This window comes from Plectropomus leopardus, chromosome 16 (genome assembly GCF_026936395.1).
Source record: "Plectropomus leopardus strain MGB_pleo_1.0 chromosome 16, ASM2693639v1, whole genome shotgun sequence".
Taxonomy (NCBI): domain Eukaryota; kingdom Metazoa; phylum Chordata; class Actinopteri; order Perciformes; family Serranidae; genus Plectropomus; species Plectropomus leopardus.
Genome location: NC_142191.1, coordinates 14387116 through 14414660, shown reverse-complemented (window position 1 = coordinate 14414660; position 27545 = coordinate 14387116). Strand labels below are relative to the sequence as shown.

The 27545-nt window shown below is 40.9% G+C and overlaps 1 protein-coding gene across 6 annotated transcripts in view; it reads left to right on the top strand.

Annotated features, from left to right (window-relative positions):
* The window catches only part of utrn (utrophin), a 238861-nt gene that overhangs the window by 165887 nt on the left and 45429 nt on the right, over positions 1-27545 (top strand). For all 6 annotated transcript variants that reach the window (XM_042503021.2, XM_088089085.1, XM_042503024.2 and 3 more), the window contains 7 exons: positions 543-603; positions 10247-10308; positions 12266-12340; positions 16578-16779; positions 19126-19211; positions 20650-20807; positions 26307-26473. In XM_042503021.2, coding sequence (XP_042358955.2) covers positions 543-603; positions 10247-10308; positions 12266-12340; positions 16578-16779; positions 19126-19211; positions 20650-20807; positions 26307-26473 — 811 coding nt within the window. The remainder of the gene's footprint in view (positions 1-542; positions 604-10246; positions 10309-12265; positions 12341-16577; positions 16780-19125; positions 19212-20649; positions 20808-26306; positions 26474-27545) is intronic.

The following is a 27545-nucleotide window of genomic DNA, read 5'->3' as shown; positions in this document are numbered from 1 at the left end:
GCTGTGTCACGGAGGAGGGAAAGTGGGAGGGCGATAAATCACGCAACATTTCTGCTCAGTATTGCTCTTTAGAGCTTCTCAAGTCTTATATCTGGCTGGTTTTTAACAATGTATCAGCGTGTCATTTTGAAGATGTCCTTGATCTGTCAGTATTTATCGTTGTCTTTTGTATCCACAAAGTTTAACGTAAATCTGGACATGTGGCACCTTTTCTCAGCAGTTTTTTTTTTTTAATGCCCTATTGTCTCCCTCCTCCTTCTGTCTGCCAAGAAAGCAATACCCATTTACATTTTTTTCTCTCTCAATTTCATGCACAGTAAGAGTCTTTTTTTCTTTTTTTTTTACAGAGATAGACTTTGTTATCATGGAAGTGTTAGATGTGAGAATTATTTCAAGCCAAGCCCCAAACACTAAATGGATTACTGTACTGCACGGTAAAATTGTGCAGTGTTTATTAAGATGTTGTTTCGATTTTGACTGCTAGACTTATTGTCTTTCTCTCCATCTCTCCTCTTTCTTTATCTTTGTCTCTCTGTCTGCAGCCTCTGTACAGCTCCCCTGGCAACGTGCGGTTTCACAAAATAAGGTTCCATATTACATCAAGTAAGTGGCGAGAAACGGCTTCCATAGCCATCTTCTAGAAATTGTACGTGTGTGTGCATGCATGTTCGTAAACGTGTGTCAATCATTATTCTATTCTGGTTGGCATTCAGGGCAGAGCTGTCAGGATATTGCCTCCAAAAATTATTTTGCTTTTACACATTTGTTTTTATTTCCTTTTTGGGTATTCATCCCCATCTTCTTTATTAATGGTTCCCAGTTTGTTTTGTGCGTGTGATCATTTTACACAGTGCTTTATTTATTTGTCATCACAGGGTGCGTGTCTGAGTTGTGCGCACTTGAATTGATTGCACTCGAGTGATTTTCTTGTCTCTAACTTTTTTTGACTAATGTTTAAAGGTCAAACTACAAAGAATCATTTCATAAAAGCAAAAGTTAGAGAAGAGTCTGACAAATGAACAAAGTATGAAGAGAATTTTGTGTAGGAGAGTCTAGTCTTTCTTGTATTTATTACTCTCTCCAGTACCAAAAAAGAAGCAGCAAAATGAGTAGACAGTAAACATGGTGCGGATGCCAGGGAGGCAAAAGAATGTGAACAAATCTCAGTTCTCTTGGACTGAGGAAAAGGAGGAGAAACTGATGGAATTCTGAACTGAGTTGTTTTTTTAATGCGGCATGTAGTATCTGATCCACCAACCAGCACTTATTTTATTGAAAAATCCTAACTTCTGAAACTTTTCGTCTCTCATTTGCATGTTCAGTTTATAAGCTTATAGCATAATCGACAATAATACTGTCGACATATGACTCCTGTTATCTTGTGTTTCTTGAGTTATGTGTTTTTGTGGACACATAAAGAATAGTTATTTTTGTTATATTTCTTAAAGACAGATGGCGAAATGTTTTCCACCAAGAGCAGGAAGTGAAATAATCTGAAAAGGAATCTCGTTGTCTTGCAAATAGTGCCCCTGAAATATCATCAGTCCTTGCAAAATTAAATAGTGTGTGAATGAAAACTTAAGTCTTTTTAAAACTATTTTCAAAGTGTTTCCTCAAAGTCTTCTAGCATATGTTGGGCATTAGATATGTTTTGTGATCACTGTTGGGGTCTTAAACCCCAGGTCTGGAGCTGCTGTACTCAAACTGAGATTCAGTCTTCAGTCGACCTTAGATTGTGAAGTTTGTGGAGATTTTGGCAAAAGACTTTCCTTCTTGAATGCGCCTTATGAGTAATTTATGAGCAAGTTAATGCAATCAACCCTAAATATACCTAATAGTCAGACTGCCGTGTGATCTTTGACGAATAACTGTCATCTTTGGAGCGAAAAAATGGATGAGTATGTAGATTTCCAATTATTCTCTTCAAGGTAGGCACAAATGTGAGCAGTATGGTGCTCGTGGAGTTGATTTTTTTATTTTACATTTCAATTATGTTCATAGTTGACTGTGAAATAGCCCATTATCTCCATCATCATTCCATGAGGAATGTAGTACTTTTCAACATCTTCACATTAAAGCTCTGACTGTGAGTGACCTCTAACATACATCGCCCACAAATGGACAGGTAGCTATTGTTCCAGGTAAATTCTTTGCACGTATATAATTTATTTCACTTCCAATTAGTAGCTCCTTTCTTTCCATTTGCTCCTGTGAGTTTATTAAAATTCAGGCTGTTTCACCTGCACATTTCTCATTCAGTCCAACATTAAAACCTCCTTCTGAATAGATAATACCTGTCTGAATCCCAGGGCAGCTTCCCACACTGTTTTAAGAGTGATTATAACAACTTAAGCTTGACGTCTGGCTTTCTATTCTAACTTTTTTGCCAAACGAGGCCAAACAGCAGGTTTCTATTAAAACAGGGAGCGAGGAAATCTGTGCTGGTGGCAACCAAGACAGCTTCTCTGCTGTTCAGGAAGTGTCATTTCTGAAAGTTTGAGGGACCTCATTATCCAGAAACCATGTAACTGTATGTCAGTAAACTGCTGACTTACCAAAACCTGAATTTACCCTTATTTCAGAAAAATCTTTGGATAGCAGTTTCAGCCATCATTTGTCAGTCCTGCTTTCATAGTTTACTTCTCTCATTTCTGTTGGGACACTGTCACAGCCTCACTTTGTGATTTACAGTGATAAAATGAGTGCAACTTTCAGGGCTGCCCCCTTAAATCGCCGTGTGCCCTGAGTAGAAATGTCACCCTCTCAGTTAAATTGTCAACTCCTCATTTTTTAAAAATTCCCCCTGTGCCATTGTCCACAGAACAACCCACAATAAAAGCTTCAGCTACATAGATTTACAGTTCTGGTCTTGTCTTTTTATAAGTCAAACGTCTCCAAAAAGTTTTTTTGTGGAGACTTTATAGGAATACTTCAACCATAAAATGATAATTTGTATATCAAATATTCAACCCCCTTCGATCTTAGTTTTTCTCACATGCCCCAACGGTGAATGACAAACCCAAAAACACTGAACATTCTTGATGAATTGAAGTAAAGGGCCACATTTAACAACATAAAAACAAAACATCCATTTGAAGTTTTCACACAACTCATGAAGTAAAATCCAAGTCTCATTTATCTAGTCATATGCTCGACATGCTTTTTCACTAAAACCTTACTATTTAAAATACTTATGCAAAAACAGTCTAACGCAAAGACAAGGAGCTCAGCTGGACAGGTTGTGTGTGTGTGTGTGTGTGTGTGTGTGTGTGTGTGTGTGTGTGTGTGTGTGTGTGTGTGTGTGTGTGTGTGTGTGTGTGTGTGTGTGTGTGTGTGTGTGTGTGTGTGTGTTTGAACTCTGGTCAATAGAATACACAGAGAGTTCAAATGCATGCATTTGCTCAAACGCAGTACATGTATGCAGAAGTGTTTTTAAAGATATGCTGTGCAGGATTTCCTGAAAGAAACAATGTATAATCTTACATGGAAGTAATCCCTCTTGTTCATATTTTATGACTCACTTAAAGTGTGAAGTGGTGTATTTTTCTGCAGAGAATCTGCACTGGGATTTATTTTTGAATTTCTTCTTATTTTCTGTGTCTGAGACCTTTGTGGGCCTGTTCCCATATAGTGCCAAGGTGAGGTGGAGGCTTCATTAGGTAGTGACCAGGTAGCAACCAGGTGCCAGACAGCAGCAGGCATCCAAGTGACACAGTGCCAGAAAAAAAACAGAGATATAGTCAGGTGAAATGCGAGATAAAACTGAATCTGGGTTTGGCTCTGCATTCACTTTCTTTGGCAACCATGTTTACATAAAGTAACCAACAACCCTGCCTAGAACATCATTAAGTAGTAAGGTTTTAGCACAAAAGCATGTGTTTGGGAAGCACTGAGCATAAGACTGGATAAATGAGACTTGGATTATACTGCATGAGTTATGTGAGAACTTGTAAACAGATTTTTTGTTGTTAAACACAGTCCCCTTCACCTCAGTTCATCAAGAATGTTCTCTGTTTTTGGATTTTTCATTCACTAATGAGGCATGTGAGAAAAAACAAAGTTTTCTTCACTAATTCAGTTTAACACCCAGTAAGTACTTGATATACAAATAGTCATTTTGTGGCTGAAGTATTCCTTTAAACCTGCTTGAGATTAATAAAGTTAGATTATTGTCAGTTGGTGCACATTCAGGACTGTTTTTGAAAACTTTTGCTGTTGGTCCCTTAAAGTGCCTTTTGAAAAGCTTGTAAAAACACTTATCAATCATAAAACCAGCTATTTCAAACTTTTGATTCAGTTTATTCAGTCCTATTGGAAAAAAGAATGTTGCGTTAATTTGGGAGGAGGTTACGATAAAATGTTTCCAGACAGGCAATAAAGACACAGACAGAGATGGAGAAAAAAAGGGATTTAGACAAGGGGTGGGGGGTGGATACACCTGCGCTGTGTTTGGGCCTGCAGCTTGGCACTAGAGGGGATCAGAGATGAAAGCCGGAGAAAGGCAGCGACTCAGAGGACAGGCTTATAACTTTAGAGTCAACAACAGCCTGTGATCACAGATGTGCCCAGCCATTGAACCTGCATCCGCCCACTCACACAAACAAAACACATGTGCACAAGGGCATCCGTACCAAACAACACACACATATGCATTAAGACACACAAATGGAGATGCACACTCTCTCCTTGGCAGAGAAATGCTTAAACAGACTCAAAGATTCACACGAACTCCAACTGGAACCAAGCTCAATCTCAAATTAACCAAACACACACACCATTTTGAGCACACACCATATGTTCTGTCGATACCCCTAGGTTGGTTGGACCAGGTTTTTCTGCTCGGTGGCGGCCAGGGTGTGCCTGGGGAGTGGCCAGGAGGTGCCACCTCATTATGATTGGCTAGTTTGAACTGTTTGACAAATCAACTGAATTTTCGGTTATAGGTGCAATTCAGTCTTAAACCTGGGAGGCAGTAATGTGCCAGACTACTGTCTAGCCTGACAAAAGGTTACAGAAGAGGAAGAAGATCTGTATGATTTGGAGTGAAGCTGCTGAGCAGAGTTTTATTTTACATTTGTGTGGTGTCTGTTGTGTTGTGATTGGTAGGTCTATTTATCTTTTAAATAAAACAAACTGGAATGTAAGACACTGCAATTTGTGTGATTAAATTAGGTATAGGGAGTGGAGACAAAACTGGTAAATTAAATCTATGCTGACAAGTGTGCCCACTGTAGTGCTCATACTTCACACCACCCCTGCATTAACCCTGGATTCCACCAGCAGTGTGGCAATGGCATCACGTCTTCGGTGCTGTTTTTCTCTGTTTTCCATGCAGCTGTTTATCCCATTGGGAGAGTATCAGAAGCGGTGCGTCCTGCCGGCTGATACTGTAGACTTGTGCATATTTCGTCATTTTCCCTTGATTTTGTGGTATTTTTTTCTTGGTTATTATGATTCTACCGTGGCTGAGTAGGCTACATGTTTTAATGCTGTCCTTTTCTGTTTGTTTAGATTATGTTTATTGATGTTTTTATTCTCTGTGTTGTGCTGTAGCCTACACTCCCACTAGGAATGAAGTAGATTTTGGCTGTGTTTCAGTCAAAAAACATGCTCATCTTGATAATTATACAGATCAGTATGAAAATAAATCCAGTTAGAGATGGAATAGAAAGAAGATTTGTGTCTGTATTTAGTTTGAAAACATATCCATTTCAATAATTATACAGATAAATAATTAATAATTAAATTCTGAACAAAATAGATGAAAACTGACTTTCTGTCTGGTATGATCTGTTCTGTGTGGCCTGACGTGGCTGCTGTCCATCTCTGGCAAAATAGATTCGGCACATGTTTTGCACAGAGCAGAGCAGTCTGGGACGCTGCTAAGACTTTCCAAGGCTCACCCAGTGGAATCATGGGCATTGTCTTGAACATCCGCGATCAGCTCTGGAGGCTGTGCCATGGCTGTAATGTGCCGTTGACAAACCTGGTGAAATTTAGGGGTCATTCTGTGTCCCACTTCGGCACCCCATTAAAAAAAGTCTTGACATGCCACTGGTGGTGGCTCCCACATTAACCTTAAATTGCCTCACTGAAACATGAAGAAAAGAATCAATCCTCCTTCAGTTTTTACCTCAGTGTGTGGCTTTTCTTTCATATTAAAAATGAATATAGTCTGCTATGCTGTACTCTCCCCTCTCCGTTCCTCCCTCACACATAAATATACATGCAGCCTGGTGCACACTCTTGCAAACCCACTTAATTTGCAGCTTGAAAACTGAACTCTAAATCCATCTCCAGGACTAATCACAGGTCGCTTTCAGTGCCGTGACATTCTTGGGACAGCCACGTCAGTCTTTGACACATTCATTTCCCCAAACCCCTCCTCGTCTCCTCTTCCATCTCCTCTCACACTCTGCCTCCTTTCTTTGGGCTGACAAAGGCCCCCTGATTAAAACTGCGCCTTGTCCACCCCCTGTAGGGATGAGTTCAGGCAACATATTGGGGGGGAATCAAATGGCTTCACAGAAGTTCTGCGCCTGCCATCTCACGCTGGCAACCTCACATGCTGTCCCATTTCACCCATTCTGGCACTCGTGGGGAGAGCTCACACGCCTCGTAGGCTTTTCGAGTGGAAATATAGCAAGACTGCGTCTCTGCAAAGATTACAGAAAGTCTCTGCATTCTGAGGTTTTTCCGGATGTGCTGTCTGTCTGTGTTTTTGTCAGGAAACATTTTGTAGGGTTGGTTGGACCTAACAGAACAGACAGCCGTTATACACATGACTGGACTTTATGCACGGCCCTTTCTCAGGGTGTCTCTAAAAGTTAGTTTTGAGAAGAATCCAAAGCTGCTTGAAGTGTATTTCAAAAGCAGAATACTGACAACTTTCGAAGGGGAGGGGTTAATTTTTTTAAGAGCTAAAAAAAGAGGCAGAGTAGGTGGGGTGAAAGGCAGAGAAAGACAGAAGATGTCAGTTGGTGAATGCAGGCTGATCTCACCTGTCAGACATTTCGTGATAAGTCTGGCAGGTCGCTGTCACCGCAAAAAAAAAAAGTTCCTTAAATCTTCCTCCTACTTGCTCAGATATTTGACTAATTCTGTCTCTTTGGATATTCAGATACACAAGTAATCATTCATCTGTAAACTCATGATTATTCATGATGCTCCCTCAGTGCATGACAGTGACAAACTCCAGGCTGACACACAGCAGAAGTGTTTGCAGCCAACAGTTTGATGGGAAACGTCCACCCCTTGGACCATAAGGCTTTGACATTTTCTGATTTTTCTTTCTTTTTTACTCTTTTTCATAGTCAGTGGTTTTGGGGAAATTGTTGTTATGGTTAATTATTGAGCAGCATGGAAGAAGTGAATAATAAGTAAAACCTCTTCAACTTTCTGTTGCACTCTGTAGCAGCTGCAACTGGCAATGCTACACCAAAAATGTCAAAGGAAATAGCAATTATTTTTGATAAGCTTAATTGTTATCATGGTGACCTGTTACTTTGAGAGGGTCAGAGTACAAGTCTTTGTGATGTTTTCAGCTGTCTACTTTGCTCGCTTGTGAGGGAAAAATCTCATAAAAACATTTTGTAGACGGTTATTTTTTCCCCCTCACATTACCCGAGTGGCTACATAAATTTTATCCTTCCTCCGCCTGCTGCATAGTCCCCACCCGCAACCTCATTTGATTTGTCGATGCTTGCTGCGAGATGTCATTCAATGATGTTTATGAAGCAAATGTCACATGCAGTGCAAAGACTCAATAAGCTTCATCCACAGAAGCCCCTGCTCACAGTTAGCCACCTCCTGAAAAATCAGGAAAATTACCATTTCTGATGAATTCTGTTGATCTGCTAATCAGAGAGTTGTTTGAGCATGTGCCCCTCGACTGAGGAGGTTTACAGGGTGCTTTCACATCTAACCTGGTTGGTTGGTTCACTTAAAAGGAACTTGTTTCAACAGTTATGAAAGCCATTAATCTGCAAGCCGAGCGAGCAATCATTACTAGTAACTAGCGTGCACTAGGGACTATTATGACTACCCAATACCACTGAAATAAGTGACCTGTAGAAGCTAGGGCGGTTGCAATAACCACAGTATTACTATACATTGTTATTGACACGCAAACTATAAAGGATGGCAAACTACTGATATAACCTTTTTTTTTTAAAAACAGGAACCCCTTATATTTACACTGTGCTTCAAACACCAGCAGCTTGATGAGTTGCTTTAACAATAGTTAGTCAATAGATAGTCAATGTCATATAAAAAGCAAAAATATACCTTATGATAGCCGATTTATATATTCTATCATACTGTATACTGTGAATCCCTATGACATTAAGCTTGCAGCTCTTGGTTCATTTACAAAAAGTGTTAATACAAACAAAATTACTGGTGCGAAAGCAGCTGTAGATTGGACAAACCTCGCACTGGGTTTATGGTTCACCATGGATGTACTTCTGTTGTTATCGCCAAGAAGTTTTCAAATATCTGCCAAAAAAACCTGTTTTTGTCTCCTACTCTTTAATATTCTCTGATGCCTCTCCTCTCGCCTAGGAATGTTTCCCGCTGTGTTATCTAAACTGTAGCAGCTTTGTAGTAAATGTGCCAACAGTTTGCTATTTTTCCCTCCTACATACAGGACAACAAAAAGATTGCTTAGGCATTACAAAGGGAATGCATTGACAGGGAAGAGTTGAGTACAGTAGAACCTGACAACTCAGCTGTCCTCATTATGGCATTCATGAGTTGTGGATATAAGCACAAGCTTTCTAATCTTTTTGTTGATGGAAGGTTTGTATGTGTGTAAATACGATACAGATTTTGTGTGTACTGAGTCGATTGTGTGTCCCATCATTGTACCGGCTCTGTCTTGTCTCTGATGTACCCTTCTACACTTCAGTGACAAAAATCTTTTATGGTAATAGCTGTTGACCAATGATCCTGGATCGCCAACATTCTTATACATATTAGCAAATCCCCCGACTCGGATTCATTGAAACCGTTTATCATTCAGGCGAGCTCTTTGAAAAGTAAAACACGGGCCTGTCCTCAGCACCAGAAGGCCCAGGCATTAGTGATGTCTTGCAGGTGTGAAAGGGGTCATCGGTCTGTATGGCCGTTGAATAGTGATGAACATCCGCGTACGAGGAGGGCTCCTGCCGTCCACTTCAGCACCTCAGTTCACTGTCAGCACTCCACTTCACTTCCTGCTGCCTGTCAGCGGAGACCGAGCCGTCGCAGAAACCACAGGGGAGCATCTGCATTCAAAACAGACTTTATTTAAAAAAAAAAAAAAAAAAAAAAAGTCTCCCTGAAATCTTCTCAAATATTCCTCACAGATCTGAGTGCGGCCTCTGACAGCCAGACGTCTTGAAATACACACACAAACACACACACAGCTACATCACGGCCAGCAGAGCTCAAATAGATGCACTGATTGGCAGCTGCAACTTGAGGAAAGTCAGATTCTTTGCTGCCCTGCGTGTGAAGGCAACCATGTTTGATCAGTTGTAGTGCGGTTGTATTTTATTTATTTTTATAGTGTTGGTTTTTCAGTGGTTTTGGTTTGTTCATGTTGTTTTGTATGTGTGTGCATGAGCGCCTGTATTTGTGAGCTTCTGTCTGAAGCAGAAATGTAAACAGGGAGTTGAGACTTGGTCCCTTCATTTTTATGTCCCATGTGTTTGAAAAGACAGATGCTGTAGTGATGAGAGAGATTCACAGTATGCGTCTATGTGTGTGTGTGTGTGTGTGTGTGTGTGTGTGTGTGTGTGTGTGTGTGTGTGTGTGTGTGTGTGTGTGTGTGTGTGTATTTTCTTGCTGTTTCTTTCAGAAAGCCTTTTTGGCTTTTGTGTGCGATTTATGATTTGTGGATTTATGGAAGAATCTGTGACCTCTGTCCTTAAATTGCATGCAAAAACAAAAGAGTTTGCCATGAACCCCTGAAAAATGTTTGCACACATCAAGTGATGATGATAATAATGATGTTCGCTTGCGCGCGATTCCAACTGTGCCCAGGTTTTTGGGTCATGCTATTTTGTGTGTATGTTTTTGTGTACCTTAGCTTTTAAAGTAGTTTTGTCTGTCATTTTCTTTTGTGATAAGCCTTGAGGGCGTTTGTCAGTATCTGTGTGTGTGGGTTTTGACTTCAGTGGCTCCTGTTCTGTTCTGTTTGTCAGCTTTGGTGTTTGTTGTGTTTCTCAGTCTAATGGTTCTCCTCTCTTGTGGTGGTTTTCAGTCATCAGACACAGACGACCTGCTGGGACCATCCAAAGATGACAGAGCTCTACCAGTCACTAGGTGAGAAACACACATTCACTCTGTCTTAAAAATCCTGAAATAATCTTGACCCCAAAGTCTCTCAGAAAGTTTGGGTTTCAGCTGGCCTGTTTTAAGATATAGAGTGCTGTAGGAATGAGTCCTGGAACGCTGAAAGTCAGCATTTTAGCAGTCTTGGTTCCCTGGTCTGGAAGTCAATGGGCTTTTTGAATGGGTTTATGGTTAGATGCCTGAAATAAGATCTGTAGTTAACACAAGCCTAAAAGATTTTCATTTTTTGTAGTATGGTGGAGACATTAAACGTTATCAACCTAAACTACAGAATTAGCTGTTGCATATACACTTAAAAAATGACAAAAGTTTTGTTCATTTCCAAAGATTATATTGCTGAACAAAACGTGTAAGTAATATATTTCTGTTGGCCTGTTTTTGCAATAATCTAAAATCCAGTGGCTTTATTTAAAGGGAACTAGGGGGGTGTTCATTTCTGCATTGGCCTACAAATAAATGTCATCTCTGCACCACTCTGTTGCACACACTGACTTTGAGATTTCCTCCACTCCAAAACAATGGAGGTGAGTTTTTTGTGCTGCTCCAAGTAGTAATACATCTCATTAAAAAAAATTCAACATCAACATTCTGTCCAGAAACCATGTTCCCGTCAGTCCTGATAATTCACTGAGCTGTTTTATACAGGGTTCCCCATGTTCATGAAATTCTTGGAGGTAATAAAATTAGAAAAACTGCTCTCCAGGTCTGAAAATGATTTCAAATGAAAAGAATGTTTCACATATGTTTTAAGTATACATTGCCTCTGCTATTGTTGAAAACATGTTTACATATATCCCAAAAAAAACCTGACATTACATGAAATATGCTCCTTGTAGAACCGATTTAAAATCTAGTGCTGTGCTGCATTCACATTGGCATATGCAGCTAGTTGGCGAGGGGAATGTCTGAAGAGCGAGTAAATTTAGCAAGCGCCAGCAGTTTACTCATTCACAAATGCCTAGGAAGGGCGTGTTTAATCATGTATGGCTATCAAACAACAAATGTAACACACTGCTCGAGAGAGGCAGACCCTTGCTGCACTGAAACATAAGATGTTGGCAACATGGAAAATGGCTCTGGTCAGCCATGCTAAAGGGAAAAAACAACCAAAAGGCCGCTCAACAGACCGCCACCTTTGGCACATGTTTCACGCCTGCCGTAGCCACTGTTTGATGTCAGTTGTATGTGTGGACACAAAGGCATTTCATTCCATATTTTATGCTTCCTTTTTGCCACAGCACCTTGTAAAGGGCACACTGGAGTCAGAGCTACATGATCACACCCAGTGATTACTATATAGGCCTAACTATGTTATACTACTTAGATAAAGTCATGGCAATTGGGTAAAATGTTATGTTTTGAAAATCCATTGTTAAAATGTGTGGGAACACTATTTACAGCATTTCTTCAGTAAAAAGTTTTAATGCAAAGTTTTCTAGTGTGCGCACAGTTTTCTTGTGAGGGATCGACAAAATGTTGCAGACCCATTTCTCTCTACTTAGTTTACTCTTTAACTTGATGAAAATTGCACCTTGATCTTTTCGCTCCCTCTCCTGCTCCCTGTTAATATCCATATGCATGTGTCTGTCCCAGCGGGGTGGCTAGTATGACCGTTCTTTAATGAGCAGCCGGATAAGTAATAAGCTGTGAAACTTTGGGAACGTTTGCTGTAGGCCAGCAGCTCAACAAATAGCACCGGCCCCCGCTGAGACCGAACTCACTAACCTAATTACACAGTCCACATTAGCCACCCCTCCCCTCGGTCATCTCCATAGACAATAACTAACAAAAAGACAGCTTTCATTGAAGGTAGAGGTCCTGCTTATGTTACCCAGTAGCCAGATTTCTGTTGCACTTTGTTTTCTGATTTTCTGCCTCCGTTTTCTTTTTGTCCATCTACCTTTCATCCCTGTCTTTATCCCTGTAGCGGACTTGAACAATGTGCGATTCTCAGCATACCGAACAGCCATGAAGATCCGCAGACTACAGAAAGCACTGTGCTGTAAGTACCCACATACACGCACGCATGCACACGCACGCACAAGCACGCACATGCACGCACATGCACGCACACGCACGCACACCTTAATACCTACCTACAGTTGTGGTCTGCTTCTTTTGAAGTCTGGGTGCAACAAGGGGATGCAGTAATGATTTGAAGCTCTGCCAGATGCTGTGCCAGAAACTGCGCAGGAGCCAAGGAAATTTTGGCTTTAAAATTACACACAGTGTGTCAGTGTGGATGTGTGAGTGATTGTGACCATGCACAGTCACAGCTGGTGATTGTGTTAAGCCTGTTGAGCACAGCCTCATTTGGTGTACACAGGTGGGATTTTTTTACGCTGTGCTTTTTTAAAATTTCCAACGCAAGAGCTGCTGTTTTGTCGTTTCTAATGGAGGCTTTGATAAAAGTCGGCTATTACCTACAGTCTCAGGTGGCTATCAACCCCATCCACACACACACACACACACACACACTCACACACACTGCAGGTGCATGCAGACTCCCCCCTTTGTGAGGTTTGCATGGCAGCTGCGCTCGCTACAGTGTAATAATGGTGACAAATGTTAACTATTATCCAGCTGTTGACATTATTATAGCAACACACAGTGCGAGCCCACACTGCTCATTTACATCCTGCTGTTTGTAGGAAGTTTGCTCTGCATGCATGAAACAAACAAAGTATAGCATGTAGGTGTGTATGCAGCGTGGGCCCGTGGACCAGGATAATTGTGGGTATCAAAGTGTGTTATTGTGTTGGTTGGTTGTTAATGAGTTTGAATGATTCAGGCGTTTTAGTTTGCTATCTCATATTGGCTCTCTGATCGCATGCGTGTGTTTGTGATGGGAATGCATTAGCCTGAGTGATTTCGACTTGGGGCACTGCAATTCAATTTCATCCATTAGATTAGAACAGTCACAGCGCAAAACAGGCGCATACAAACACACACACACACACACACACACACACACACACACACACACACACACACACACACACAGAGCAGCAGGATCAGTAGTTATTAGCCTGGATTCATGTGGAATCTTTGCTGGGAGACCCGTGTGTGCGCCTGTATGAATGTTTTGTAAATGTGTGTGTGAGAGATGGCACACACACACAGACACACATGACAGGGATACTATAAAACGTCTAATTGGGTTAAGTCTATGCCAGGGGGCCGGTGAAGCACAAACGAGCTTGCTTGGCATCCCGCTAATGTGCCACATCCTCTCATATCTCGTAGCTTCATATCTAAGCTAGAGAGAAAAAAAAGTTTTTGCTTTTTGACAGCAATGGCTGCACCCGCTGTGCCCGCTCCACGTGGATACACCCCAGTAATTAGTGCTGTCTGGGGAAAAGAGGGGTAACATAAGGCAAGGAGCCATGGAGGTGTTGACAAGGAGCACGCAACAGGGCAAATGAGGAGACTTAAGTGGGGAGGAGAGGTGAGCGAGATGAGGGCTGTAGGAGAGGGAGTTTAAACGGTTTGTGGAAAGAGGTCAGAGGGAGAGATGAGCAGAGCAATTGAGGGTTCATTCCTCGTAAAAACTTTGTCCATTGTTTCACTCCCTAGTATATCTGTAAAAGTTTTTGAACCTTTTAGTAGCTGTTGGATGGAAATACATTATATGGAGTAGGTCTACAAGAGTTGTTATTGTTCTATATCCATGCTAATTAAACATCTGCTGCAGAAAACACTCTGTGTATTTGTTTCACCACATAGCACGGTCTACATGTTTTGAACAGAGTTTGGGGCAACTGTTTGATCTTTTCAGTGGATCTTCAACAAAGCATGACATAAGAGTCCCATCAGGAACGGAGCCTGCCTTTAAATGGACAGTACACTCCAAAATTAAAAAATACATTTTTCCCTCTTACCTGTAACACCATTTATCAGTCTAGATGATTCTTGTGTAAGTTGCTCAGTGTGGGTGATTTCAGCCATAGGAATGTCTGCCTTCTCTCCAGTGTATTAGATTTAGATCTCACTCAGCTTGTAGTGCTCAAAGTGACAAAAAATACATAAAAAAAAACTCAACATCAATGTCTTTTTCCAGAAATCATGACCCAGTTGCCCAAGATAATCTACAGACCTTATTGTGGTTGTAGTTCCGTAGAGAGAAAATAGTTCCTACGTGAGAGATTGCTGTTGAGTTTTTAATGTGTTTTTTGGCACTTTGAGCACCACAAGCCAAGTGCCATGTAGTGTCACTATATTTGAGAGAAGTCAGACATCTCTACAGCCGATATCTCCAACAGTTGGCAACTCACACCAAATTGATCAAGACTGATATATAGCACTACAGGTAAGAGGACAAATCTGTATTTTTATTTTGGGGTGAAATGTCCCTTTGATAAGTCTGTAATTCTATGTAAAAGCACAGCATCCCAAATGCATTCAAGGTACTAATTTTACCCATGTTTTGAGTTGGCAGTTCATTCATTGCAATTGTACTGAAGGGAGAAGTTTGACATTTTGGAACATACGTGCATTTGCTTTCTTGCAGACATAAACAGACGAGACATAACACGTTAATATGTGTTCTACAGGCTAGCTGTTTCCCCCCGTTTCCAGTCATTGTGCTAAGCTAAGCCAAACGGCTGCCTCATATTAAACAGATATGAGAGTGGTATTGATCTTCTCATCTCACTCAGCAAGAAAGTGAATCAGCACATTTGCCAAAGTGCCAATCTAGTCCTTCAGCTAATTTCATCTCATCACTTCGAGGAGTGTCATTATCTCAATACAAAACAGAAAAAGTCAGAACAACGCAGTAGAACAGAACACATAAGCTGTGTCCAAATCCATACATACTCTATACAGTATGCACTACATGCTGTAAGATAGTGCACAGAATTACATGAGCAACTGTGCAATTAGATAGTGGGAGAGTGGTCTGCATCAACAGCACGTTCAAAAATCTGTCGTAGTTGGTGTGCATGCTGTCTACTTTTAGTATACTTTATATTTTCTAATGCAAATACACTACATGCTCAAGTCTGTCTCAGAATCAATATGAAGTATTAATTTGGTTCATAGTAACTCATACAGAAATTTCAAACAGGTAAAATAAACTCATCCTGCAGATAGAACTTTGCTTATCCTAAGAAAATAATTCTCAGTAACGATCAAAATGACTTGTTAAGATGGAGAGGTCTTGTTGTTCTAGCACTATAAATAAGCAGAGTGGAGGTTGCACACACATCCCAAAAACTTTTACAGGTGCTGGATCAAAAAAATGTAACTTCGACAAGAATAAGAGAAGAGATCTGCATATTGTAGTCAAAACTCCCGACATTTTTAATCATGCCACATTTCTATCTAACAGAGATCTAACAGGTGCAAACACTATAAATAACATGGTATTTCAATTAGACACAATTTCTGTTTGTGTGTGGGTGTTGTTAGCAGTATCAACAACACAACAGCTGCTGAACATGTGTTGTATTTTATCTATTTCTCAGTTACTTTGTTTTTTCTCAGTGTGTTTTTGTGTGTTTGAGCAGCTGGCTACTCTGTTTATGTTGTCCCAAAGGACATGATTATCTTCTCTTGTTAAAAATGTTCCCCTCTCCTTCTTTCAGGACACATAAATGATAGCTAAAATATAGATGATGGAAGCATAATTGAGATATTGATATAAATATGATCCTTTTTTTCTTTTTCATTGAAGATGTAGCCGACAAATTAAATTAAAAGAAACTAGACTGCTCTCAGTCTGACATTTTTCCTCATTTGTCTTTTTCTGTTAAGATTTCTCTCTCATATTAATATTTCAGCACAATAATCCGTCTGTTCTGTCTGTACTCCCTGCGTACTTGCAGTTAGTTGTTTTGAACTATTTTGGATAAAATATCAGTCAAGTCTGCACTTTTTAAGTGCCTCTATGAATAGTCTGTGCCATTTTCAGCTCCTCATTCTGTTCAGATTTGGCATTTTTAGAAAAATCTGAGCTGTCGCTGAAAGCCCATTGAGCAAGTCGGAAGGTTACTAATGGCTCTGACTCGCTTTTTTTTTCTCTTTGTCCCCCGTCACCCCCTTTTTCCAAAACTTTTTCGTTTCTTCTTCTCTCTGTCCTTGTTAACCTTACTCCACTCCCCTCTCTTCTTCACTTTTCTCCCCATCCTTTTTGTTTCTGTCTCCTTATTGGTTCTCTCCTACTCTGTCCTCTATTCGCTTTTTTCATCCATCTCCTCTCATTCTGCCCACTCTCTTCCCCTCCTCTTCATCTGCAGTGGACCTGTTGGACCTCAGCGTGGCCCAAAACACCTTTGAGCAGCACAAACTCACCAACAACAATCAGCTGCTGTCCGTTCCCGACGTCATCAACTGCCTGACATCAATCTACGACGGCCTGGAGCAGGAGCACAAAGACCTGGTCAACGTGCCGCTCTGCGTTGACATGTGTCTCAACTGGCTGCTCAACGTTTACGACACGTGAGTATGCCATCTGTTCTACATTTAGGGCGCAGGAATGAGCCTCCTGTCTTTTCTGCATTGTCACAGATTATGATAAAACGTGGGAAGTCATCACCACCTGCATCCTCGCCTTTTGAAAATGTAACAGATGCATCAGTGTTGCCATAATATATAAAGTTTGTTTACCACGAATACAGTGTGTGAAATGTCTTAAATCAAATTGGATGAAAGTAGCAGAACTGATGCATCTCATCACTCTGCTCTCGTATCTTCAGATCTGTCTGTATTGATGTCGTCCATGCATAATGAATATGTCATACATATTTGCAAACTCATATGCTTTCACTCACATATTCTGGCAATGTCAACATGTTATACAGTTTGCACCAGTGAGTGCCTCTGTTGAAACATGAATGGCTGTTACACACTGTGTTTGTTGAGACCAGACATGCATATGAACATGTTCAAATACACTCTGCACTGGCCTACACTCTTAGAAAAAAAGGTGCCAACTAGAACCATAGAGGGTTCTTTGGCTTGTCCTTATACACTGTGTTTTTAGTTCGAAATAAAATCTTTTATAAAGTTTCCACTTGGTACTCTTTCAGGGTTTCACCTGAAACCCAACATTAAGGGTTACACCTAGACCATCCTTTATAGGTTCCAACATAGAAAGGTGATATGAAAGTTGACGGTTATCATATCGTGGACATTTGCTCATCTACAATATTGGAAAAAATGAACTGGATGAAAATTCTCACCTTTGTTTTAGTTATTTTCAAAAGGGAGACTTTCTACACTTGCTTACATTTTTTTTTAAAATTGGCTTGAAGTCCTAATTATAGTGATGAAACATTTGTTCAACCAAAACTAACCCTTCTGTTTTCATTCATTTAAGGGTCATTCTGAATACTTATATTTCTGTAATATTGTGATACCATGAAACCGCAATATTTTCCAAGACGATTATTGTACAGCGAAAATCTCATGTTGTTGAAACCTTATTCAGGACTCTTGCCGGGGACTTTTCCACAGTCTGAGGGTGCTAACAAAAACACACCCAGGAGGCCCTACCATGAACCCTTTTATATTTCAAGGCTTAGATTTAGAGCCCAATCTGGGAGTTCCACTGAGAACCTTTTTATATTCCACTTATCATGGTTTTAGTTTAACAGTTTACCCTGAGACCAAGGGTAACTATATCCAGCAGCCTTGGACTTCCGGAGGTTCCAGGGCTGATGTGGTCCACCGCCACCCATAACAGTCATGATTCACAATCACATTTTGTGAAATCACTACTACTACTGCCTTTACTGTTTCAGTGGCGCTGTGGATCTCAACTCTACCAGGATGCTCAGTGACAGCTAGAAAGTTCTGTATCTCCAGCCATTAACCAATAATATAGTTTCTGTTCAATAAAGGGTACACAGTTAACCATTGTGTGGCATGGAACAATGGTAGATATATAAATTATGGCAGAACACAAATAAAATATATTGAACAAGGGGATTCCAGATACATTTAAAGTACCATTTAGTTATTTGAGAGTGAGGAGAGAGAGGAGATCTTTTAAGGGATTCAGTTGAGGTTGTTTGGGCATCTGATAGGATGCCACCTGGGTGCCTCCTGTTAATATTTCCATGCACGTCCAACTGGTAGGAGGCCCCGGGGCAGACTCAGAACATGCTGAAGGGCTTATATATCTCATCTGGCCTGGTAATGCCTCAGGATCCCCCAAAAGGAGCTGAAAAGTGTTGCTGGAGAGAGGGATGTCTGGAGTGCTTTGCTCAGCAGGCTGCCACCACAACCTGGATGGATGGATGCATGCATGGATGGATCTTTTAAACACCTTCTCCACGTCCTTTAAGAACTCTTTATTCCAAAAAGCATTCTTTGTAAAAGAACCCTTAGTCTTACAAAGAACCCTTACTTAAAAAGGGTTCTTTAGAAGTAAATGGTTCCACTAAGAACCTCAGCCCTTTTGATAAACCCTTTTGAAACCCTTTTTGGCTAAGTGTACAGAGCATGAACATACTCTGTAATCACATGTGTGTTCAACATCCTTACTAGTTCAAACATGATTTGTGGGTACACAGAAAATGAAATAATAATCTCACCATCTTTCTCCCACCATGATAGAAGTACAAGAGCGCGAGCACACACACACACACACACACACACGCGCGCACACACACACTTCACGATTATTCTCTTCCCAAGCACGTAATGATTTTATGTCACTGCTGCTGCATATAATTCAGATCTGAACTGAAGTGAACACACATAAACATGTTGTTTATACACAAACATGCACCCACAATTAATATAACTTTTGTCTGATGTCCGTGTGTTTTGTCCCTGCAGTGGCCGCAGTGGAAAGATCCGTGTCCTGTCTATGAAGATCGGTTTGCTCTCCCTTTCAAAAGGACACCTGGAGGAGAAATACAAATGTAAGTGCTCACAAGTAGGAGTAGTAAGATATCTGCTGATGTACACATGCACTTCATTGCATCACTGCCCCCCCACCACCACCACTGTACAGGCCAGTCTGTGGTGAGTCCATCCCAGACTGCTTCAGCACTGCTGAAATCCCAGCAGTATTAATCAAACTCACAGACACAGAGAGATAGAGAGGATCCGAAGAACGGGCCGTCTAATTGCATGAGAGACCTCCTACGCGCTTCCCCTGTTCTTTATTTAATTTTCTATTCTGATTTATTTTTGAGGATTAGCGAGCGTGAATATAGGCTTGCTGCACAGGGAGGAGACTGTCATTTTGGCTTCCTGCTCTTTGTTTCTGCTGCTTTATCTCTCTCTGTCTATCTTCCTCTGCTGTCACAGCTCACACCATTGTTCATCCATCCAACAGTGCCACTTTGTCTTCTGTCCTATCTTACTTACTCTTGCTTCCCTTCTTTTCTGCATCCTCCTTCCCCTCTTCCTCTCTCTCCTCCCTTTCTCTTGCCATGGCATCCCTGAGCCTATTCGTTCCACTGGCAGTTTCTATTAGCCTGAGAAGGGTATCAAGCACGCTTGATTGCGTCGTTCCTCCTTTACTCTTTTAGAGTCTCATTGGCTGTCAGTCCCATGCATATAGCTACACTGCAACACACACACACACCTAACCAGGCATGCTGCCATTCGACACTCTTTTGTGACAGTTGCGCATGTCAAATGTAATCTTGTAGCAGAAATAGTGAGACGGAGATGTGGGTGTTGATCAGTGAGATGACACACGAGTCGTGTGAAGGAAGGGGGTCACAGACACACGTCATTGCTGGTGTTTGCATGTACCACGCGCGCACACACACTTAACAGGAGCTGGCATCGGGGCCAGGCCTCATACAGAGATCAAAGTCAGCTGCAAGCAGAGCAGAAAGACCTGTCATGCCCTTCATTTCTCCCTCCCCCTCCCCTCTTTCCCCAGATTACCCTCTCTGCTCTCTTTGCTCAGTTTGTGCATGAGCCCTGGAGATGTTCCATAACTTAGTCTAAAATATAACGTGTTAACTGGCCGAGCCTGGGTGTCACTGGGCAGGCATCCATATCCAGTGCAGCTCTGTCAATCTGCTGGAGAATGTGGCGGAGTGTTGCAGGCAGGGAGAGAGAGATTAGAGGAGAAAGAGTCTGGCATGTGAGAAGTAAGACAGAAAGATTAAAAAATGCATCTTTTTGCTGATTTTTTTCTGTGTCCTCCCTACCACCTCCTACCCACATTTACACACATTAACTCTCTCTCCCACTTACCATCACACTTTCTCCCTCTACATCTATTTATACTTATGTCTTTTATTTTAAATATCACCCACATGCTTTGACTCTTTCTCTCACTCCTTTCTCTTTTTTTCCTCCTCTCTCCGCCTCATCCACCTCCCCCTTCCCCCTCAGACCTCTTTAGCCAGGTGGCGTCGGCAGGTGACACATGTGACCAGAGGCAGCTCGGTCTACTGCTGCATGAAGCCATCCAGGTACCAAGGCAGCTCGGGGAGGTGGCCGCCTTCGGAGGTTCCAACATTGAACCCAGCGTCCGCAGCTGCTTCCAGCATGTATGTTCACACATAGACACACACAAGCATGTAGATGTGCACTGAACGTATTCATGTCGATGTAGTTGTACGCAAGTTTACACACATCTAAGAATATAAAAGCACATAAGCTCACATGATGGTCTTAATCCAATCCATCCAACCCAAAATCCATGTTTCCTTTCATTATAAAGTCATAATTCTTAACGTGTTATCAGTAAAATCAGTCCATCTCATATAAAAAGTCAAAAATTTACCAAAAAATTATATAACAGTCTCTTACCAAGTGGATAAATTGCATCAAATTGCAAAATATGAAACTAAACAAGATGATTCAAAATGTTAATTTTCAATAAAATTAAGCGGCAACAGTTCTTATTATTGATTAATCATTTAAATATATTTAAAGCAACATGCAAAAAAAAACCCTCTCAGCCTTCTGTGGGAGTAAACTGAGTAGTCTGGGGATTTTAGATTGTTGGTCGGACAAAATAAGCTATTTGGAGCTGTCTCCTTAGGCTCTGGCAAATGAGAATGGACATTTTTCCACTATTTTAGGACATTTTATAAACCAAAGTTCTCCATCAAGAAAATAATAAGCACACTGACTGCTAATGAAAATGGTATTTGCACCCCTAACGCAGGCTATGACTTGGTAAGGCTTATAAAGTTTGCCTGAGCCAGAACACTTTGACCAAATTTATAACAACTCAAAGTGGCCTACAGATTACCTTTTTCCTGAGTTTTAAAAACTAACCTGTCAATATATTCAGGGAACATTTAGGGGTTTAGTCCTGTGGTAGTGCTGCAATTGAGTTGAGTACCCTCTCCAGACACAGCGTTCACAGCTTTGTATCCGCTTAAAACAAAACTGCCATCTGTTGCAGCTTAAAGGAACGGTTCACCCCCAAATCAAACATGAACACGTAACCTGTAACTATGGTGCCATATATCAATCTAGACTGTTTTTTTGTGAGTTGCAGAGGGTTAAAGATGATGCCTGACTTTTGGTGCTCAAAGTGCCAAAAAAATCTAATAAAATGAACAGCTATGTCTCTTTCCAGAAATCATGACCTGGTTACTCAAGATAATCCACAGAGCTTGTTGTGGGCAGGAACTATTTTCTTTCTAACAATCTATACCAGCCAGTCGTATCAGCACACAGAGGGAAGCGTGCAACTACTAATAGACAAAAGCTTGTACTCATTTCAGGGCAATTATAAAAATGAATGGCATTCTCTTTGAGCTGTAACGTTTGAAAGCTAAGTTGTGCTACGTGAGTTAGAAGTTGATGTACACTTCCTTCTCCATCAGAATACGGTTGGCAGGAGTAGATTGTGGTCATGATTTCTGGAGAGAGACATTGCTGTTGAGTTTTTCAACTGTATCTTTCTGACACTTTGAGCACCACAAGCCGAGTGCCATCTAGTTTTATAATATTTGAGAGAAGGCAGACATCTCTATGACAGATATCTCTAACACTTTGCAACTCACAGCAGAACAATCTAGACTGATAAATAGCACTACAGATAAGAGTCAAAATGTATTTTTTTGATTTTTCGGTGAACTGTCCCTTTAAAGATTAAATGGCTGATATATTTTACTTTAATCCAAAGAAGATTTCTTGCATGGACTGCCTCCTGTCATGCTCTGTGAGCCAGCTTGTGACATGAATCAACACCTATCTGATGCAGTGTTCAAAAAGCTGAACATTATGAGCTTTAAAAAGATGGGATTTATTGTTGGCCTATTCTACGGCATTGTAACTGTCTGCCAACATTTCTACCTTGGCTTTTTTTCCCCCCGTGTGTTTGTCTAGCTTTACGTTCGTGTCAATGTTTCAGAGTCACAGTAACTGGTGGTAGGTCAGAGAGGTCAGTATATTTAGAGTTACATTACTGATAATAGTTTTTGGCAGGTAATCAGTACTGTAAAAGATTAAGTTTCAGTGCATCTTCCCAAAGCTAATTGTCATTAAGCACCTCAGTCTCCTCCGTGTTTCCCAGAGATCTAACACCTGCCTCTCTCAATCCTGTAAAAGTGCTTCAATATTTAAGCTCTGCTGACCAACCATGAAGACTCAAATGGCCTCCAGTCTTCTGCTGGCTGTCCTCTAGTGTTTTACCGCGGCCAGCTAACCACTTTCCTCTGGTTTATCTGCGGACGTTACTGGCATTTAATGATGTCTTCATCCTCCCAGGATCACTGTTTCATTTTTCTCACTCTCCCTCCCCTGGCTCATGCTTCGGCAGCCGTAAATGAGAGCCAAACATTAAAATTAGGGAGCTATAAATTTCACTGATCTCCTGTGCTGCGCCTCTCAAAATAGCAGAGTGAAGCGTTTTTAAACCTTCTCTCTCTTTCTCTCTCTCTCTCTCTCTCTCTTTGTGTTTTTTATTCTCAAAATAATGAAGAAGGCAAACACAATTCACTCTCTTGATGACATACTAACACACGCATGCACAAGGAGAGCAGAGCACGCACAAGCACGTGCTCTCATTGCTCCCAGACTTGATCACGAATTGCTGTGCCAGCTGTAGTCCAGTGGCTCATTAATCATTCGATCATCAAACCAAGTTGGCAGGTAGAAACCAGACTGACACACACAAGCAAAGCCCTCTGCCACCTGTGTGTCAGTCTGCCCTGCCAGTGACACTGCAGTCACCCAGTCCATTTGGTTTAATGGGCTCGTGATGAATGAGTTGCACCGCTATAAATATGGCCTCTTTCACTGTTCCTTTGTCACTCTCCTTCATTTATCCATCCATCCGTCTATCTCGCCATCCTTTCAGCCACCCTCTCATCTGCAGTAATTAATCTGTAAGTGCTATAATTCTGCCGTTAGATGGCATGGAGGAGGGACGGGAGGTGAAGAGGAGATTAGCGTATGGGCAAGGAGAGACAGAGAGGTATTCTGATTGTGCAGGGGAAGGTCAAACGGAAAACTGAAGGATGTAAAGATGATTTGAGATGTCATCAGGGTAAAAGTTTCATTGACGGAGTTCTCATTTGTCAACCAGTAGCTTTTAGAAGCCTTGTGGTAGTCTGACCTTCAACCCGTGTGAAAGAATTTCATAAACTTTTAAGGGTTTCCAAGTTACAGAATGGACATACTGTATACTTCAGTGAACACACACACACACACACACACACACACACAAAACACAATAATTGACATCTGAAACAAATTTAAGAGCGAGTTTCAGAACAGATACCAAATCAATACTCTCTTTGATTCCTTACTTTTGAGAATATAAACATGTTTTTCTTTAACTGAACTTAAACTTCAAAGTTCAATGTTGTCTTAATATAGACAGCTGTGAAAGAACATGACTGATGAAATACAGTCAATAGTTGGCACATTTTTGAGCTCTGGTTTTGGGACTTTTACATTTAAATGAAAACATGTCATGAGTGAAGAAGAGCAGAAATATATAATATTTGTTGCCAGTTTTTGATACTTGACCTTTTTTTTTCGATAGTTGGTGCTATGAAAACATTTAATTAACCTTATCACACACCAAAAGCCCACTCATAATTGTTGTTTTTGAAAAACGGCTGCAAACATTAATTAAAACGGCAGATGCCTGATTCCAGTTTGACTCTGTTTTTAGTTTGTTTTGTTGCATGAATTTATTTTCAGGAGGGTATGCTAATAAAATTGAGCCACTTATAGTTTTGCACACCATAAGCCTTAAGAAGGGATCAGAGAACTGCACACGAACACGTTCCCACGCGCGCGCGCGCGCACACACACACACACACACACACACACACACACACACACACACACACACACACACACACACACACACACACTCTATATTTGTTTTGATTATTCTCTGCTCCTATTTCAAATGCACTCAGCCCTTCGCTGCATTTGCTGCCCTTTTTCTGTGTCAGGGATGATGGAAAGGTCGTCTTTGATTTGTTTTGCGGTAACAACAGCCATGTCAAAGCTTCTCACCCTGTGTATGCTTTTCCAACTGGCTCTTTATAATCTGCAGTTGAACAAATATTCCCCTGAAATAAATTTTGTGGGCATTTCTTGTGTCCTGTAAAGTTTAAAGGAACAGCATTTGTAAAATGGACACTTAGCCAGTTGTTCTTGGAAAGGCCTTGATATTGTTTCATATCCAGAGTATTTAAAACAATAGAGGCTGCATCGTGCATGTAAAGGTTACATAAACAATAACACTTCAAAAGTTTAGAGCAGCAGTTAAGAGTAGGAGTTTGGGGGTGTTTTTCATAGCTACTTACACAGAGCAATATAGCTGTTGGCTAACAGTAAAGCTGTGGACGTGTAGGACAAGGGCAGCGAGGATTCTCACATCAATCAATGTTTATTGTTAGATATTTCAACCAATAAATATGAATAAGGTGCTCATAAAAGTTATTTAGTCTTGGTCCACAATTTAACGCCGTAATGCGCCCAAGGGAGTCGTCGCCTTAATATGTACGGTCATCTTAAAATTGTCTGCATCTTTATGAGGCTCTCAGTAACAAGCAAAGAATTATAGCCTGTTATCTGTTCATGCAAATGCATGTTTCTTTATCATGCCACAAAGTGTTCTGACAGTTTATCAGCTCTGTTGAACTTTTATATAAACTGTAAATTTCGCATGGTTGCTGTCAGGACGTAGCGCCAAATTCTGGGCCCTATGCTTGATCCATGTCTCTCTCATGCACCTTTGAGTTCCAGCTGCGTTTACAGATGAAGGGCTAAACCATTTAACCCTTTTAAACCTTTGAAACTTGGATCGACATCACTGTCTTGTGCTGTTTTCAGATGCGTTTCACAAGTATTTAGACCTTTCATCCCTTAGCAAATTTGTTAAGTGTCTTTCAAAAACATAAGAAAGACAAGGAGCAATTTGATAAGAAATGTTCCACAAATTGCAAGAAATAAGATGATTTTGAAAATTATTTTTTCATAAAGCTTGGGAAAAATGTCAAAGGAAAAAAGAAAAAAAGCTAGGGAAAAACTGTATTTAAAATTATAATAATTACATATTCAAAATTATGTTACAGAATCATTAGAATTTATAAGCAATTTCCTTCAGGGAATTTTCTTCTTTTTTTTAACTTTTGTTTTTCTTATTTTGCTACCGTTCAGGTAATTATCTGGTACTTTATAACCGTTTCTTGCAAATTTTTGCCTCATTTCTTCTCAAATTGCTCATTGCATTTTTCCCATGTTTTTGACAGAAATCATGCAAATTTGGTCAAAGAGATAGCTTGCTAGTGAAGAGATAAGGGGGGGCTCAGAGAGCTTCCACTATTTTTTATACAAAGTGTAGTGTTTAAGCCATTTTTTTCAGTCAATGTAATTTTAGTTATGGCACTAATTACCTCTAAAAGTTTGCAAACAAAACTTTTCATTTGAGGCTTTTCGATGGGCTCTCTCCCACTTGGGACCTTAGCAATCAGTCTCATCTTAACCCCCACTACCACTCCCCTGTTTGCTGCACTTTTGATGTGAATGCTCCTAACTTGTGGCCCTGCCTCTGTTGTGTGCAGGTGACCAATAAGGTGGAGCTGGAGCCCCGGCAGTTTATCGACTGGATGCGTCTGGAGCCCCAGTCTATGGTTTGGCTTCCTGTCCTGCACAGAGTGGCTGCAGCAGAGACGGCAAAACATCAGGCCAAGTGTAACATCTGCAAGGAATGTCCTATTGTTGGCTTCAGGTAAACACACTCAAAATCGAGACAACTGTACAACATGCGACACACAAACACCAGATGTGGCACTGTTCTGTGTTGTTCTCTCCTGGTTGAGCATAAAGGGCAGATCTGCTCTGGAGGGCAGGCATTTATCTAAATGTCAACAGCTGATACACCACTGACTAAATACCATCCGGTGGTTTGCAGCGAAACATTCACACATACTCACAAAGACGGCAACACACTCGTACACACAAACATACGGTGCGCTGCCACATTTGCAAAGTTCACAGAGAGCTGATTGGCTGGCAAACAATCCATAACAGACCACCCTCTGATACTGTGCTGGACTGACAATCAGACACACACACACACACACACACAGAAACAGCATCCTTTGTTTTAGTTATCTCACACTTATGCGGTAACAACAGCTCAACAGCCGTAGTCAATTCATCATAAAATTTTGTTTTCCACTGACCAGTTGTGCAGGGAAAAGCTTTTTCACGTGGCTGGAGATCTGTGTAACACCATCCCAAGCGGAGTACGGTTGCAGGATTGTCCCATTCAGATCCCTTGCTTTGCCAGCAGAAAGAGAAATACAGTCAGACATTTGATGAAGCACACGTCTCCCAAGTTCTGTCATTGATCGATGAGCGGGAGCGACGGAGGGAGGGGAAGGCTGAGAGCAAGAGAGAAAGAGGAAGGAAAATGCATAGCAGGCATTTTGCAGATTTCATTTTTTCCACCCTCGCAAGTAGGAGTAGTTTCCACACAAGCACAGAACATTGGATCATCCAGGAACTCAAACACAACTTGAACGAGATATAGCAGATATGTTTACATTTGATAAATGTCAAGTCAATTGGTGGAATGGTTAACAAGCCACCAAGCCACATTCAACATGCATCATTTCCTGTGTGTTCAAGCAAACTTGTCTTGAGCTTCATTTATATTCTTTTTCTCAGTTTTGAACCTGCTGACAATAATTAAAACATAATGGCTTCTGCTCCATAATGCCAGTGAGACAAAAGACCTTCATGGCGTTTTTAATATTATAATTTGTAGGCCTAATAATGTAACATTGGATGTTGAC